The following is a 17,633-nucleotide window of genomic DNA, read 5'->3' on the forward strand; positions in this document are numbered from 1 at the left end:
TTACAACACTTTTTGGTGGGACCAGGTGGAAGTAATTGGGACCATGGGGAGAGTTTCCGACATACTGTTCTCATGATACTGAGTTCTTTTTTTTTTTTTTTTTTTTTTTGAGAAGAAGTCTCGTTCTGTCGCCCAGGCAGGAGTGCAGTGGCGCGATCTGGGGTCACTGAAACACCTGCCTCCTCAGTTCAAGTGATTCTTGTGCCTCAGGCTCCCTAGCAGCTAAAATTACAGGAGCCCTCGACCAGCCCAACTGATTTTTGTATTTTTAGTAGAGATGGGGGTTTTGCCATGTGGGATAGGCTGTTCTTGAATGATCTGCCCTCCTTGGCCTCTCAAAGTGTTGGGATTATAGGTATGAGCCATTGCACCTGGCTGATAGTGTTCTCACCAGATCTGATGGTTTTTTTTTTTTTTTTTGGAGACGGAGTGTTACTGTGTCACCAAGGCTGTGAGTACAGTAGCACAATCTCAGTTTACTGCAACCTCTGCCCTCCGGGTTAAAGTCTCCTGCCTCACCCACTCAAGTAGTTGGGATTACAGATGCACGCCACCACGCCCGGCTAGTTTTTTTTTTTTTTCTTTTTTTAAAACAGGGTTTCACCATGTTGGTCAGGGTGGTCTTGAATTCCTGACCTCAGGTGATCCGCCTGCCTTGGCCTCCAAAGTGCTTGGATTACAGGCATGAGCCACCACGTCCGGCCAGTTAGGTTTTTTGTATGTATTTTTTTTTGAGACGAAGTCTTGCTCTATCACCCAGGCTGGAGAGCAGTGGTGCAATCTTGGCCAACTGCAACCTCCGCCTCCCAAGTTCAAGTGACTCTCCTGCTTCAGCCTTGTAACTGGGATTATAGGTACGCACCACCACCCCTGGCTAATTTTGTATTTCTAGTAGAGACAAGGTTTTACTATGTGGGCCAGGCTGGTCTTAAACTCCTGACCTAAAGTAATCCACCTGCCTCGGCCTCCCAAAGTGCTGGGATTACAGGCGTGAGTCACTGCACCTGGCCTGAGATCTGATTTTTTTTTTTTTTTTTTTTTTTTTTGAGATAGAGTTTCGCTCTTGTTGCCCAGGCTGGAGTGCAATGGCCCAATCACGGCTCATTGCAACCTCCACCTCCCGGGTTCAAGCGATTCTTCTGCCTCAGCCTCCTGAGTAGCTGGGGTTACAGGCATGCACCACCACACCCAGCTAATTTTGCATTTTTAGTAGAGATGGGGTTTCTCCATGTTGGTCAGGCTGGTCTCGAACTCCAGACCTCAGCTGATCCACCCACCTCAGCCTCCCAAAGTGCTAGGATTACAGATGTGAGCCACTGCACCCAGCCGGAGATCTGATGGTTTTATATGCCTCTGGCATTTTCCCTGCTTGCACTCATTTCCATCCTGCTGCCCTGTGAAGAAGGTGCCTGCTTCTCCTTCACCTTCTGCCATGATTGTAAGTTTCCTGAGGCCTCCCTACCAATGCAGAACTGTGAATCAATTAAAACTCTTGTCTTTATGAATTACCCAGTTTCGGGCAGTTCTTTATAGCAGTATGAAAACAGACTAATGCAATACCCAAAGGAATATAACTCATTTTATCATAAAGACATATGCATGCCTGTGTTCACTGCAGCACTATTCACAATAGCAAAGACATGGAATCAACCTAATGCCCATCAAAGGTAGACCGGTTAAAGAAAATATGGTACATATACACCAAGGAATGCTCTGGAGCCATAAAAAATAAAAAGATCATGTCTTTTGCAGGGACATGAAGATGGCGGCCATTATCCTTAGCAAACTAATGCAGGAAGAGAAAAGCAAATACCTGATGGTCTCACTTATAAGTGGGAGCTAAATGATGTGAACACATGAACACACAGACAGAAACAATGGACAATGGAGTCTAACAGAGGGTGGAGGTTTGGAGGAAGGTGAGAGTCAGGAAATACAACTAATGAGTACTAGGCTTAATACCTGCGTAACAAAATAATCTGAACAACAAGTCCCTGTGACATGTGCTTACCTATTTAACAAACCTGCACATGTACCCATGAACTTCAAATAAAAGTTAAAAAAAAAAAATTTTAATCTTCAATAAACTCAGAAAATACATGCAATCCCTAACCACAATATAAGAATATATGAATATGGACAGTAGGAGGATGAGCAGAGAGCATTAAAAATCAAAGGAAGGATAGAAAAATTTGCATGACAACGATATCTCTAAGAAAAATAAGCACTGGGCATTGGGGGAGGGCACTTCTATAACCCTAGCACTTTGAGAGGCCAAGGTGGGAGGAAGGCTTGAGCCCAGGAGGTTAACACCAGACTAAGCAACATAGTAAGAGCTCTTCTCCACACAAAAAAAGGAAAAAAAGAAAGAAAATTAGCCAGGTGTGGTGGCACGTGCCTGTAGTCCCAGCTTCAGGAAGCTAAGGCAGGAGGATCAATTAGCCCAGGAGACTAAGGCTACAGTGAGTCGTAATCATGCCATTGCACTCCAGCCTGGGTGACAGAACAAGAACCTGTCTCAAAAATAAAAGGCTGTTTTTGCTCTGTAGAATACAGAAACCGTCAGTTAGTAGTAGTAGTAGTAGGTTCCACAGAAGATAAAGTATGTTATGGTCTGAAAACAGGAATATTATCTCCAAGTCTGTATGACAGGCAATTAAATCTCCAAGTCTCTACTCCCATAGAGAGTAGGCAGTCAAGCAATTCCTTTACAACACATTCATTTTGGAAGTCTGGACATTTATCTTCTCAAGAAAATAAACCAGAATTCCAGAGTCATCAGACGTATATGTGTGACTATGTTTGGTGTGTGTGAGTGCCCTCAGGGTTTCTTCATTCCATCCAACTCCAAGAGGAGACAGTAGCCAAGATTAAGTAGACTGGAAGATTCTTCTGCAAAGAGGCTGAACTTCTTCAGGGAAGATAATAATCACTAGCAACATTTGAGGGTCTATAATGAAAATACTAGCTGACCATCAGACTGCTCTATAGTGATGCTCACCAATCTGGAAGTCAGAGTCAATGTCCCACCATGCCAGAGGCACATATATACCCCTCTACCAATGAGCATTTTAATTTCTCACTGTCAACAATGACTACAGAGCCAAGAAACAAATATTTGAGGAAAATGTCCAATATGAAAGTTTAAAAAGCAGAGAAGAAGAAAAAAGGTTAGGATTTAGAGCAGAAGTAAACCTCAGAGAAATAATTAATATCATCAAAGAAAAGGTAACTACGAAACATAGAATGTTTAAAAAAGAGAGGCTTGGGCTGGGTATGGTGATTCACACCTGTAATCCCAACACTGTGGGAAGCTGAGGTGGGCAGGTCACCTGAGATCAGGAGTTTGAGACCGGCCTGGCCAACATGGTGAAACCCTGTCTCTACTAAAAATACAAAAATTAGCTTGGTGTGGTGACACATGCCTGTAATCCCAGCTACTAAGGAGACTGAGGTGGGAGAAACCTTGAGCCCAGGAGGTGTAGCCTGCAGTGAGCCGAGCTTGTGCCACTGCACTCCAGCCTGGGCGACAGAGCAAGACTCCGATTCAAAAAACAAAAAAGAAAAAAAGACTTGGAGAATAAGAAAGAATTCTTAGAAATGAAAAAGATAGTCAAAATTAAGTTTAACAAACATGAGGTAATACAAGAAACAGAGAGGACTAAGAAACGAAACATAAACACACATAACAGTGTATCATCATGAAATTTCAAGATACCAGTAACAAACAAAAAATCTCAAAGCATCCAAAGACAAGAAACAAGATCAGAATCAGAAGTCTAAAATTAGCATTGGACTTCTCAACAGCAATGCTGGAAACTAGAAACAAATTCTTAAGGAAATAGTTTTCAATGATGAAATTTAAATTGGGTCAAACTATTAAACATTTTTCAGGCATGTAAACATTTTTCAGGCATGTAAAGTCTGAAATACATATTTCCCAAATGCCCTTTTTCTAAAGAAACTATCAGAAAATATGCTACACAAAAAGGAGATAATAAATTAAGAAATAAAAGATGATGGGGATCTAAGACAGAAAGAAAAGATGATGGGGATCTAGAAAAGAAAGACAAAAAACTCAAACAGCAGAAAAGTAGAATTAAAGGACATCTAAATTTTAGAAAATGAGGTATGATTTTAAAAAATTAAAAGCACTAAAATAAGTGTCACAAAACTGATCAGAACACTTGTTTAAAAATAAAACCAAAAAATTTCACAAGTACAGACGACAAAGAAACTTAAAATATCAACAAGTTATGGCACAGTCATAAGATGGTACCATGATAGACATTTTTTATTTTTGTACTTTTCTCTTTTTCCAAACTTTCTATAAGTAGTATATATAATTTTACATACACTGAAAATATTCTAGTGTACAATATGAAACAAAAATATGTTAAAAAATTTTCAACTTCTCTGCCCTCTTTACAACCAAATCAAATAAGCTTTGCTGTTTTCTATATCAAAATCACAACATTTGGCCGGGTGCAGTTGCTGACGCCTGTTTAATTCCAGCACTTTGGGAGGCCGAGGTGAGTGGACTGCCTGCGTTCAGGAGTTTGGGACCAGCGTGGCTAACACGGTGAAACCCTCTCTCTCCTAAACATACAAAAATTAGTGAGGGATGGTGGCGCATGCCTGTAGTCCCGTTACTCGGGATGCTAAGGCAGGAGAACTGGTTTAACCAGGGAGGCAGAGGCAGCAGTGAGCCAAGATAGCGCCACTGTACTCCAGGCTGGGCAACAGAGTGAGACTCCATCTCAAAACACAAACAAACAAACAAACAAACAAAAATCACAACATTAGACAATTACTGAGTGACTTGTATATGTTATTTAACATAAATTATTTCATTTATATGACTCAGAAAACAAAAGATAAACAAAAGAATTATTTCATTTACGCTACCCAATACTACTATAAGACTATTAGCATGTATGCTATACAGATAAAGAAAGACACAGAAGTTACTTAATTTGTCCAAAGTCACCAAGTTGATAAACTCAAGATACGTGATGCTTATAAAGTAATTTAAAAAATCACTGTTTCTTTACAAAAACTGGCTGCGAAAAGAAAGTTAATATTCAGAACCAGTGACAGAATGTAAAAGAGAATAATCTAAAAAAAATGACAGTTCTTTTGTTAGAAAATTTCAAAAGTTATTCTAGACCTAAATATACAGATTTTAAAAAGTAATTACATTTTAAAGTTGTATTTTATTCTATGGGTAAAACTATATGATATAGTGGTATTTGCAGATTTGGCCAACTACTGGGCATTAATCCAACAATAACATCAGAAGTCTATTATATACAAACCCCAGAAAATTGAATAAAGGTTTTATATCTAGAGGAGAGGTGAAAAACATAATGGTGAAAAAGTAAAATAAGACAAAGTAAAAGTACAAAACAATGAAAAGGTAAAACTCTAGAAGAATTTTGAAAAATAAATATAAAAAAGTAAAATGTAAATACAAAAGGATCAATTATTTATACTACATGGTCTATTCTTTGATAATGACAGATTGCCCTAAAATTTTCACATCTTAACTGTAGAAACCAGAAATAATCTGTGTGGTTAAGAGTTATAAATAATTATTGGATTTAATAAATAGAATATGGCTCCTGAGAGCAAAAAGGTAAGTAAAATGAAAATGCAGGCCAGGTGTGATGGCTCATGCCCATATTTCCAGCATGTTGGGAGGTCGTGGTGTGCAGATCCCTTGAGCTCAAGACCATGGGCAACATGGTGACATCCCAACTCTACAAAAACTACCACAAAATTAGCCAGGTGTGGTAGCATCTGCCTGTGGTCCCAGCTACTCAGAAGGTTGAAGTGGGAGGACCACTTAATTCTGGGAGGTGGAAGTTGTAGTAAGAAATGGAAAATAAACATACATTAAAAAAAGAAAGAAAAAGAAAATGCATGCTGTTCATTTTCTTAATAGCATTTTTGATAGTTTATCTACTTGTTTATTTCTGACTTCCCCATCTGCCATATCTTATTACTTTTTATTAAATTAGAATAAGCAAATCAATAAATTCTGAGTAAAACCATGAATGAAGGGGAAATATTGGCAAATACTATTAACCCTTTTTGTCATTACAGAATAACAGCAGCAGCTTACTAAATGCCAAACATTGTCCCAAGCACTCCTAATCTCTTTTCTTTCCCACCTTGCGAATAAAGAGAGTGAGACAGCTATGTTAAGGACTTGTCCAAGGTTATTCAACCAGTAAAAGGCAAAGATGGCTATGAATTCAGTCACTCTAGAATCTGTTCTATCAACCATAGTATTACATGGTTTTTTTAGCAACTGAAGGCCAAATAAAAAGACTTCAATTTTCTGAGCCAAAATTATTTTCAGCCTATGATTATAAATTAAAGCAATTTCAAATATCACTTCTTTCCTCAGAGATGCTAACTCTATAAAAAATGTTAATCAATAATAAACCATATGTCAATATAAAATCAACCATAAGGCATAAAGAAATATTTATCCCTTAGGAGTCTGAGAGTGACTTCTTAATAACCACTGATGAAGACTAGCCTCATGATGATCTCAACCATATTTTCTAATTTTTTTCCCAAATTCATTTTAGGAGGGAAAAAAGTGAACAGAATCAATCATCATGTTATTATTAACACAAATTTTGTATTTTAACTCCCCTTTGTTCAAATTAGCATTTTCTCTTTGGAAGTCAGAGGTAGCCAGCATTAATATATTTATAACATCATAGAAAATTAAGGTGAGAAAAATAACAAAAAATTAAAACATTAACCAACATTACTCATCCTGAATGTTGCCCTCTAACAAAAATATGAAGTCAACAAGCTATAAAGTATTGTATACATTTTAAAAGTAAGTGCCTAAAAATAAATATAATTCTGAAAAATAATTCTTTGAGAGTAAAATCTTCATAATATGAAACAACAAGAAAGTGGTAAAACAAAGCAAATACTATTTTTGACCTTAAAAAGAAAATATTTCCTCATAAAATAAAAATGTCATCAAATTTGAAAAAAAAAAGTTCCCAGTCTCACATTATAAATACACCAAAATAATTATGACACAGTATTTCTTAAGTAAATTAAATCCATAAACTGTACTGCTATGTCCAACTGAGATAGCTATTTCTAATAAAAATAAGGGGACTTAGTTCTGAATATCAATAGTTAATGAAAACTATAATGAAAAGCTTCTTTATTATAATGGTCAAACAACTAGGACAGTAAGTTTTAAAATTCCAACTAAGAGAACAAAGAAAATATAAAATTTACTTGTTAACAGTCTCTCCCATTTTAATGGTAAAAAGTATTCTAAAAAGAGAGTTTATCTCCAATGGAAAAATAAGAATATACTTATGAGTGTGGAATAAACAGACATAAAGAACTACAGAATGATAAAAATTTTAATAAAAATGTAGTAAAAGTATACAGTTAAATGCAATGCATAAACACTAACAATAGGGACACATTATTTAATTTATAACAAGAAAATGGGATATTTGGAAAACAGATGAAAAATACTACTGATAAGACCACTCTGATGACTTATGAAGCTCTGAAACTCATCACATCTGTACCCTACAAAATAACTAACCTGATTGTCTCTCTTCTCAGCTAAGATATAAGCAATGTCAAGGAGCATTTTATTCCAAAGCCGATTATCATATCTGGCCATAACTGCCTTGCAACTGTCCATGCACATAGTCTTTGAAGCAGAGGATTAAATGTTCCTGCCCATTTTATCTAGTCCCCAAGACTTGTCCTGTAAAGTGAATAAAAATGATTATCTTTTAATCTATTCCTTGTACATATACCATTAAAAATAAGAAAAGGGCAAAGATGAGAACAAAATGTCCTTGAAAAGATGGATAATTGTCGGTCAGCCTTGAATTAAGTTCTCAGCAAGCCCTTTGTGCTTTGTTAATGGGTAGGTAACTGCTATTCTCACATTTTATACAAGTGAGCCTTGGAAGATATATGACCATTAATTAGTGTAGACACATGGAAATTACAGTAATACTTTGAAGCAAATTGAGAGAATGACTGAAAAGTAAGTTTTATCCTTTGAAAATTCTGTATAAACATGTTGTTTAATTTGTTTTTTTAATATCTGATTTTGAAAAATAATTTGAAATTTAAACAGGCTACACGATGATGTTAATATAAAAAGAACATAGGTGAAAACAAAATCACATTCATGAAGTAGTTTTAAAAGTTACGATGAATATACGGAGATTGTGGAAAGACACAGAAAAGCAATGGGGGGAGGCAGGAGACAGTCAATTCAAAAGGAATAGAAGAAAGCCATAATGAAAATATATTTAAACATATGTAAGATTAGCAGATGGAAATAACCAAAGGGATAAATATAGAGAAAATGATACAATGAAAAGTTACTAAAAATGAGCAAAGAAAAAGAGCTGAAATGGATCATTGTAAAGGCAGTAAAATACAGTAACACTACATTTACATGGCAATGAAGGACATGTAAATCAATTAAAGTGCATTATTCACAAAATTAAAACAATGTTTTAAGAGTTAAAATAGTCTGCATATTTCTATAATATAGCACTCCTCTTATGTTGCTAGAGCATATGGCATACACTTAATCTTTTAAACAGAATGCATACAAGTTTCTAGATTAAAGAATGGTAGCTTGCCCCTACAGAGAAGCCAAAGATGATACTGTATCTTAAGATCTGTAAACTAATTTTTGTGTCTTCTTGTTTTAAATAGTCATTTCACAATACTATTGGCCCTCAATTAACTTGTTGCTTCTCCTCTCTTGGCCTTGGGAAACCCAGATAATAACTTCTGTATCAAAGCAAATTCATTAATTTTTATGACAGCAATATTAGTTATTTACAAGCAGTTTCTACTTTATTTTTTTAAGTTTTCTTCCTTCAAGATTGCTGAATTTCCTATGCATATGACAACCAGGTAAATGGGCATTACTGTACACAGAAAGAAGTAAGAAAGATGAAAAGGAATAGAAAATATAAAGAAAAGAAAAAAAGCAAAGACCAAATGCAAAGGATACTACTAAAGGTCATGGAATTAGAAAAAAAAAAATGTATAATATTATAGAACTATTTAAATAATGAACAGCCTTTTTACAGTAACTTTTTAAAAAAGATCAACTAGGGGGCTGGGCGCGGTGGCTCACGCCTGTAATCCCAGCACTTTAGGAGGCCAAGGCAGGCGGATCACGAGGTCAAGAGATCGAGACCATCCTGGCCGTAGTGAAACCCCGTCTCTACTAAAAATACAAAAAATTAGCCGGGTGTGGTGGCACACGCCTGTGGTCCCAGCTACTCGGGAGGCTGAGGCAGAAGAATCGCTTGAACCCAGGAGGTGGTGGTTGCAGTGAGCCGAGACTGTGCCACTGCACTCCAGCCTGGCAACAGAGCAAGACTCCGTCTCAAAAAAAAAAAATAAATAAAAATAAAAATAATAATAATAATAAAAAGATCAACTAGGGACAAAATCTTTTTCTTTCTAATAAGAAGATACTATCAAAATATAGAATAAACTGTATCTGATGTATATTCTACATACTTTTCAACAATTATATTTTGTCTTTTGAAAAAACATAAAATTGGATAAAATATCTACCTGTCTTCCTAATGAGAAAAGAATACTCTCAGAAAAAACAGTGTCTCATGTTTATTTTGTTAGAACTGTAAGTAACAATAAAAGATACTATGAATTAACTGAGTAAGGGAAAAAAAGAGAATTGGGAAAAAAGGAATGAAAAAAAAAAATAGAGGACTCCAGTTATTATCATATTGGCTTTGGGCAACAGGTTAAGCCAGAAAATGACAAAATTTTAAAGCAGACATTTGCAATGAGTAGTTCCCAAATCACCAGTATCAACACTGTCTAGGAACTTCTTGCCCGGCAATCTGTCACAACAAGGTCTGTAGGTGATGCTGGTGTGTGCTAAAGTTTGAGGAACAGTGCTTTAAATAAATTAGATAAATTAGAATTTAAAATTTAAATGAAGAATAAAATGTAATTAATGAGTCTAAATCTGGTTTTTTATGATAGTAAGTAAGATAAATAAAGGCAAAGTTACTGCTACTAAAAAGGATGTAATTTGGGATTATTTAAACATACAGTTATGAACACCCAATGAGTATACACACATTCCACTAATACGAATAAAAAAAAATAGTCATTTTTTAAGTAGTCACAGTTAAAGCAGTGAAGGAGAAACAGAACAACTGCTAAATTAAGAAAACTACCTCGTTATTGAAAATCAAGAAAAACAAAGAATACTGTTGGTTGACAAGTTGTAATGATAATTCTAAAAGAAAGAAAAAGTGAAAACTAATCTGTTAGTTCTTCAAATTATCTACAGCCAACCTTAAGAACTGATTTTAAAGATGTTAATATTTGAATATGTTTTAAGTTATTACAGCACTAGGAATAGGAAGAATGTCTGCTACCCTACTGGATGAAATTGTTTCAAATATATAAACAAGTATTTACCTACTTATCTATAATAATAATGAGCCATAAAACAATGTAATTATGCAAAGAAAAAATAGAATAAATTTGGAATTTCAACTATTATTACTTGGGTTTTCCAAAGAACTTGGCCTAATGGTCTCTTAAAATTTCTCTGGTTATAAATAAAGATGCACATAAGTACTAAACATTCAGATAAACATTTGTTGACATTGGCCAGAACATTTCTATTTTCATTCTTAAGGCTACCAAATGCTAGTCATCAAAATAGGCATATATTTTAAGAAAAACTATTCAAATGGATAATTTATTCTAATTAAATTTTAATTAAATCTTATTCTCATTAAGATTTTAATCAGAATAAAACATATTCAACAAAAGTAAATGAAAGGAAACAAAATGTTGGTTACTTACCAGCAAGGGTACTTGTATGCCTAAAAGCTCTGACCTGGGAGTCTGACAAACCGGTCAAAAGGGAGATTACTGTGTCCATCATATACTCATCATAAATTATGCTATACTGACACTGTCGAATCAGGACTCCAATAAATTCACAAAAGTTTGAACGAAATTTTTTCCACTGAGGTCCAGGCATGGTAAGAGGATAATCACCACTGTCCTAAAAAAGAGAAAAAGAACATATTAAGTATGTCATATTACAGAGTTTGAACAAAGATTTTTTTTCCTTCCTACCTATATAGGAACCCTTTTGTGCAAAGTAGTTATAAAAAGAAATAGGTGACTTTCGCTTTATCTTTCTTTGGTTTTGATCTACCACAGCTAAATAATTCTTAAAAGTACTCAAAATTACTATTTTAGAACCAGCATCTATTTTATTGTTCTAAGCCTTTCGTTGAAAATAATAGTTCCCCTTTGTTGTATTTGGATCTTAGTTGAGATAATCCGAAATAGTAAAATTTTTTAAAAGTTTTGACTAGAAAGGATGATTGCTATTTGAATTTTGAACAAAGTAAGCATGATACCTCTGTCACAGTATGCCTTTCAATATTTTAAATTGAATTTTTAAGAAGTAACAATTTGAAAAGTATAAGCATTTCATTTAGAAGTCCAAAAATAACCTTTTACATCTGAAATTCCAATCTAATTTCTTCAAATTTTACTATGAACTTCATTTTAATTCTACTTCATACACTGGATTAACTTTTCTAAGAAAACAATCTGTGTTCTTGATATCACTAGATTGTGTCATCTTGTTTAAAACACAAAACGTAGAGTACAGCTCAAATGGCTAGAGGTTTCCCTCTCTGGCCTAATACACTTAAGTACAGAAATGGAAATTAACAAGGTAGAGAATGAGAAATTCTGTGAACACAGTTGCCTAAATATTCTCAATGTGTAGCTTTTTGTCTTTTCTAGAACAAAGTGCTGTTAGATCCCAAGAACATGTAACAAAAAGCAGAGATTTAGAAGAGACTGGACTTAAGAGTCAAAATCTCAAAAGAAAGTTAATGTTGGTGCTACATGAGTGGTAGGAGGCGCTACATGACTGGGAATGGAAGTGTAGATTGGAGAAGTTATACAGACTAGAGAGCAAAGATATTTCCTAAAGGTATCTCAGCAGTCAGTCTACCTACTGCTTCTATATCACAAAACTCCATTATAGTAAAGTTCCTCTTGTTTTATACCAACTGAGAGAATCAGCCATTTTGTGATCCACAACAACTGAACCTGGGCTCCAGGGAAGATACAAAGAAAATAAACGACCTAACCAGGTTCAACATCAAGTGAAGAAGGGAAGGCAGAATGATCAGCACTTCAGAAAACCTGAAAAACAAGCATACTTCAAAAGATTCAAATGTAGTACAACAAACAAAACCCCTAAGGAACTAAAATAATTGATTTCTTAATTAAACAATTCAGTTCATAAATTGAAGAGAATAATGATCATTGACAGGAGATACATAAGTAGCCTGGAAAATAATGTGTAAGAAGTATCTGAGGGGAAAAAAACGTAATTCACTAGTTAAGTCTTCTGGAAAAGCCTTTTAAAGTAAATGACTGAGGTATTACGATGTCTTTATTCCTTTTTTCCTTCTTTTCACTGATCTGAAATGCATACATGCTGCAGGATGTTCAGTCATCTTGCAACCATGAAGAAACAAGTATGAGAATCACGAATGCTGAAGAGAAAAATGGGAGAAGTCTAGGTCCTTGATGACTACTCCCACATTTACTTGGCATGACAAACTCCTTTGAGTTTAAGCCACTATTGGTCAGCTTTTCCGTTACTCAGAGACAAATGCATTCCTACTGTTGGAGAATAATTATGAGCAGTGAATTATTTAGTAAATGATTCTGGTAAAACTGGTGTTTACTAGTGGCTTCCATTTAGGATGTAGAAGGCAACAATGAGAATAAGCCAAATCAACAACAAAAAAAGCCTTAACTTTTCTTGAGGTCATTTTGAGCTGAAGTAATTTAAATTTCAAAGAATGATAAAGCCCTCCAAGAAGAGATGAGGCATACAAACTCTATCACTGATAGTAGAGCCTGGGAAGAAAAGGAGACCGCCATAAAAATGGGTAAGAAGAAATCAACTAAAATTTTAATACACTGTGCAACACCTAGGGGCTGCTAGCTTGTCAGTATGTAATGACAAGGGGAGTTTGCACTCACTTAAAACTATATTCTACAGGTCTTAGGCTTGGCACAGTGGCTCATGCCTGTAATCTCAGCACTTTGGGAGGCCGAGGAAGGCGGATCCTGAGCTCAGGAGTTCAACCAGCCTGGGCAACATGGCTCTACAAAACATCTCTACAAAAAAATACAAAAATTAGCTCGGTGGGGTAGTGCATGCCTGTAGTCCCAGCTACTCAGGAGGCTGAGGCAGGAGAATTGCTTGAACCTGGGAGGCAGAGGTTGCAGTAAGCCCACACCACAACAGTACACTTTGAGCCAAGGACACAGAGAGATTTTGTCTCAAAAACAAATACAAACAAGCAAGCAAGCAAGCAAGCAAACAAACAAACAAAAAACTACATTCCACAGGTCTCAACCACGTATCAGGTACTCACAACAAAGCCTGGGGACAGGGAAGAAAAACAAAGAACACCTCTCTTGTTGAGGCAGGCCTACAGGAGTTAATCATGAACTGCTGGTGGAAAGACAAGATGTCTAGCTCACTTTTCCAGACCTTTCTCTTCTACAAAGTAGCCTCAATGTGGTGGGAAGAGGAGTAAGAAATCGAGTCATCTGGCACAGCAAAGACCCACTGCAGCTGAGAGAAGTGTAGAAGAAAAAACCCTCTACGTGGGGGAAAGAAGGAGACAAAACAATGTCATGAGACCTGAATGCTATACCAATACCAAGCAGAGGCCTGCCAGTATTGAAAGAGGGGTAGAAAACTTCCTGTTGCTTAATTGTGAAAAGCCAAAAACTATACATTATGACTTATTGTGTGAGATAATTGAGAAAAAGTGCTCGATGACTTCAGAGTACATCCATGCAGAGTTCATTATTTGAGCTTTTGACATTTAATAAGTTTGCTAGAAAAATCTGTAAAAAAGAAAAAAAGCATTTGCAAGTGATTAATGTAAGCCCTGTGTATGTTTGACTGAAAGTACTACTTCAGGCACGATGCCTCCTGATTAACAGCTATGCAGGGAGGAAGGGCCCACACTGATACACTTCTGATCCCGTTTGTTTTACTACCCAAATCTAAATATATACTTTTGATAATAGGTAATTGCTCTTTTACTTAGAGATAGTCTCTATCTGTAGAAATGTATTTTGAAAATACTTATTTTGCACAGCAATTTTGTATCCATTTAAACTAAACTTTTATCAATAAAGCACCACTGTTTATATATTAAAAAAAAGAAAAGAAAAGAAAAGAAAGACGGGCAGAATCCCCCACTGAAGGCCAACCAAAGACAACACACAGGTTGGCTGCTACAGAAAATGAGAGACAGGAAAGCTCTTGGTGGCTCCAGGCACACAAAGCATTAGTTAAACTGAGGGATGATCAGGACAACCGATGCCCCTCTCACAGCGCCAGGTAATAAGCAACACCACTCTATCACTAGCAGAAGGGGTAACAGTATGGAGAGAGATACCCTCTGAAGCATTGGGGTGCAGAGACAGCAGAGGTCTCTGAAGGTGAAGCCTGAACACTGAGAAAACTTTGGAATCCTAAGCAGTTCATCACTAATCTGAAACCTGTGATACATTAGATAGTGATAGCAACAACAAAACACAAATCTAGCTCAATTCCTGAATGCAATTAAAAATTTATACATTTGAAACTTTTAGTTTTTGTACTGTGTGCAAATATTACTGTAAAAATTTTTTGGAAAAAGAAAAATAATTCCTGTATCCACTTCAAGAGTTTCTTAACTCTAATACAACTAGTGACAAATTTCTCCTTTATATACACACTTACGCATGCCATGTAAAAGGAACTATAAAGATGGGTGGTGAAGTGACCTCCCTAAATTAAACGACTCTTCTCCCTACAATCTCTTCCTCTTCCTCTGCTTTATTTTTCTGTATAGCATTTATTGCCATCTAGCATACCATAATATTTTGTTTAGGTATTTTATTCATTGTTTTTTTCCCCCTGAATAGAATGTAAATTCCATGAGGGCAGAGATTTTTTTTTTGGCCTGGTGTATTCAGTGCTATATCCTCGATGCTTAGAAAGTAACAGACACTCAAATATCAAATGAATTAATCATTAGGCCAGGCATGGTGGCTGATGCCTGTAATCCTAGCACTTTAGGAGGTCAAGGCGGGTGGATCATCTGAAGTCAAGAGTTCTCGACCAGCCTGGCCAACATGGTGAAACCTTGTCTCTACTAAAAATACAAAACTTAGCCAGGTGTGGTGGTAAGAGCCTATAATCCCAACTATTTGGGAGGCTGAGGCATGAGAATCATTTGAACCCAGAAGGAGGAGGCTGCAGTAAGCAGAGACTGAGATCACGCCATTGTAAAACTCTGCCTCCAAAAAAAAAAAGTTTTTTGAAACTATCCACATTAACATCTTCAGACACCATATTTCTGAAATCACTAGCATAAATTCCAAATTCTACAGTGCCATTCTCTAACTTATCAAAATTTTATAGTCAGTGCTTAAGATATAAAACCACATCTACGAAGTTACATATCACCATGATAGGAACAACTTTTCATTAAAACTAAGGATACTAAAAACTTGGACTAAGATTCGCTCTCTCACGTGATCTATACATTCCCAAACTCCAATGAAAGATAAGAGCTCTTTCCTGTTTTTTCTGGGGAACTTCTATTCATGTTTAAAAATTACTTTTCAAAGGCAACAATGAGAATAAGCCAAATCAACAACAAGAAAAGCCTTAACTTTTCTTGAGGTCATTTTGAGCTGAAGTAATTTAAATTCCAAAGAATGATAAAGCCCTCCAAGAACAGATGAGGCATACAAATTCTATCACTGGTAGCAGAGCCTGGGAAGGCTTGGCACAGTGGCTCATGCCTGTAATCTTTTAAGCATAAATATTTTGTGAAGCCATCACACTTCAGATAATCAACTCATCCTTTGGGTTGTCACTGAGTCTTGTATACTTCTCAGCTATTAAACCTGTCAAGGTATAATTGCAATTAGTTTACAAAGCTCTATCTCCATTTAGGATTTGGGCTCATGATCTACAACTATGACTTTATTGGTCTCTAAATATACAGTTCCCAATTAAAAGTTGGGTTACATTAAGTGTTCAATAAATATTTATCAAACAAACAAAAAAAAAATTAATCTTATAAAAATATAGTTAGAAAAACCAAGTTGTTTGTTTATTCAGCCCTTGTTAAAAATTTATACCTGGAAGGGGCATCAAGACAGCTAATTAGAGTCACTTCATACATCATCCACTAAGCGGAAGAAAAATATTAAGTATATAGGCCAGATGCGGTGGCTAATGCCTGTAATCCCAGCACTTTGGGAGGCTAAATGGGTAGATCCCTTGAGTCCACGAGTTCGAGACCAGACTGGAAAACATAGTGAAACCATATCGATACATTAAAAAACAAAAAAAGCTGGGTATGGTGACATGCTAGTAATCCGAGCTACTTGGGAGGCTGAGGCACAAGAATCACTTGAGCCCAGGAGGTGGAGGTTGCAGTGGGCCAAGGATGCACCACTGCATTCCAGCCTGGGTGACAGAGGTAGACTCTGTCTCAAACAAAAACATATATATATTAAAGATAAAATCACAACTTGAATAGAAGATGACCCACTGGAATTCAATAGAAATGTGACAGGACATGGTTAAAGCAAAAAAGGAGAAGAAAGCAAAGCAGACTGCTTGTCCAGGATCACCTGAGAGCCAACAGAGATTCCTTAATATGAAACGAGGAAAAGTGAGAGACCCTTAATAGTCTAACTCCCACAGTGGCCTCCTGTAATCCTAGCAATGGAAGAACCTTTGATCCTGATGGGCCCTAAACCTATGCTGAGCTGCTGGGAGACTGTACAACGGCACTGCTCTAGAGAGAAAGCTCATGCTGAGTACCACAAATTCCCTGAGACCTAAAGAGCTACAGCAAGCCACTACTGTAGAGCCCTAACCTGGACAGGCTCCAAACTATCCTGGCGCACAACAGTGCTGGGTTGAAACACAAGAGAAGACTGAACTGCATGCAGCCCCCAGGGCATAACTGCAAAAGACCCTGGCCTACCACATCTGGATCTGATGCATAACTGAGGCAAGGGCTACTACCATCAGCACCGAGGTGCAGGGGCCAGTGGTGCATGTGTTCATCTGCCAGTCTGGGCTGTCTGCCATTGAAGTCAACACTGTCCTCATCAGTGGAAGGGCAGAAGCATAGCTGCCACCACCCCCTAAACAAGCATTCACTGATAACTTGGTGATCACCTCATCCCTGCCTAACACAGCTGGTACCTGCACACACTATCAGAGGACCTTAGTACAACCCCACCCAGCCTGGGTTGCCCCAGCTCCATACCAAAGCAATGAACAGCCCAGAACACCACTGTTGGGACGAGAACACTCCTTTCAGGTACACAGGATTAAGCCTACCTACCCAGTCACTACCACCACAGGTAGCACCTACCTTTACACACCACCTGTAAGCCTGGAGACTGGCAGTCTAGATCACTGCAGCAACTGCCGACACTAGTGCACACTGCTTGGGACA

At 36.8% G+C, this 17,633-nt stretch overlaps 1 protein-coding gene across 3 annotated transcripts in view; it reads right to left on the minus strand.

Moving 5' to 3' along the window:
* Positions 1 to 17,633, minus strand: part of STAG1 (STAG1 cohesin complex component) — a 415,374-nt gene that overhangs the window by 182,838 nt on the left and 214,903 nt on the right. For all 3 annotated transcript variants that reach the window (XM_012451163.2, XM_064378722.1, XM_012451164.2), the window contains one exon: positions 10,897 to 11,101. In XM_012451163.2, the coding sequence (XP_012306586.1) occupies positions 10,897 to 11,101 (205 nt within the window). The remainder of the gene's footprint in view (positions 1 to 10,896; positions 11,102 to 17,633) is intronic.

Source organism: Aotus nancymaae, unplaced genomic scaffold (genome assembly GCF_030222135.1).
Source record: "Aotus nancymaae isolate 86718 unplaced genomic scaffold, 86718_ANA_hifiasm-v0.15.2.pri h1tg000019l, whole genome shotgun sequence".
NCBI lineage: Eukaryota > Metazoa > Chordata > Mammalia > Primates > Aotidae > Aotus > Aotus nancymaae.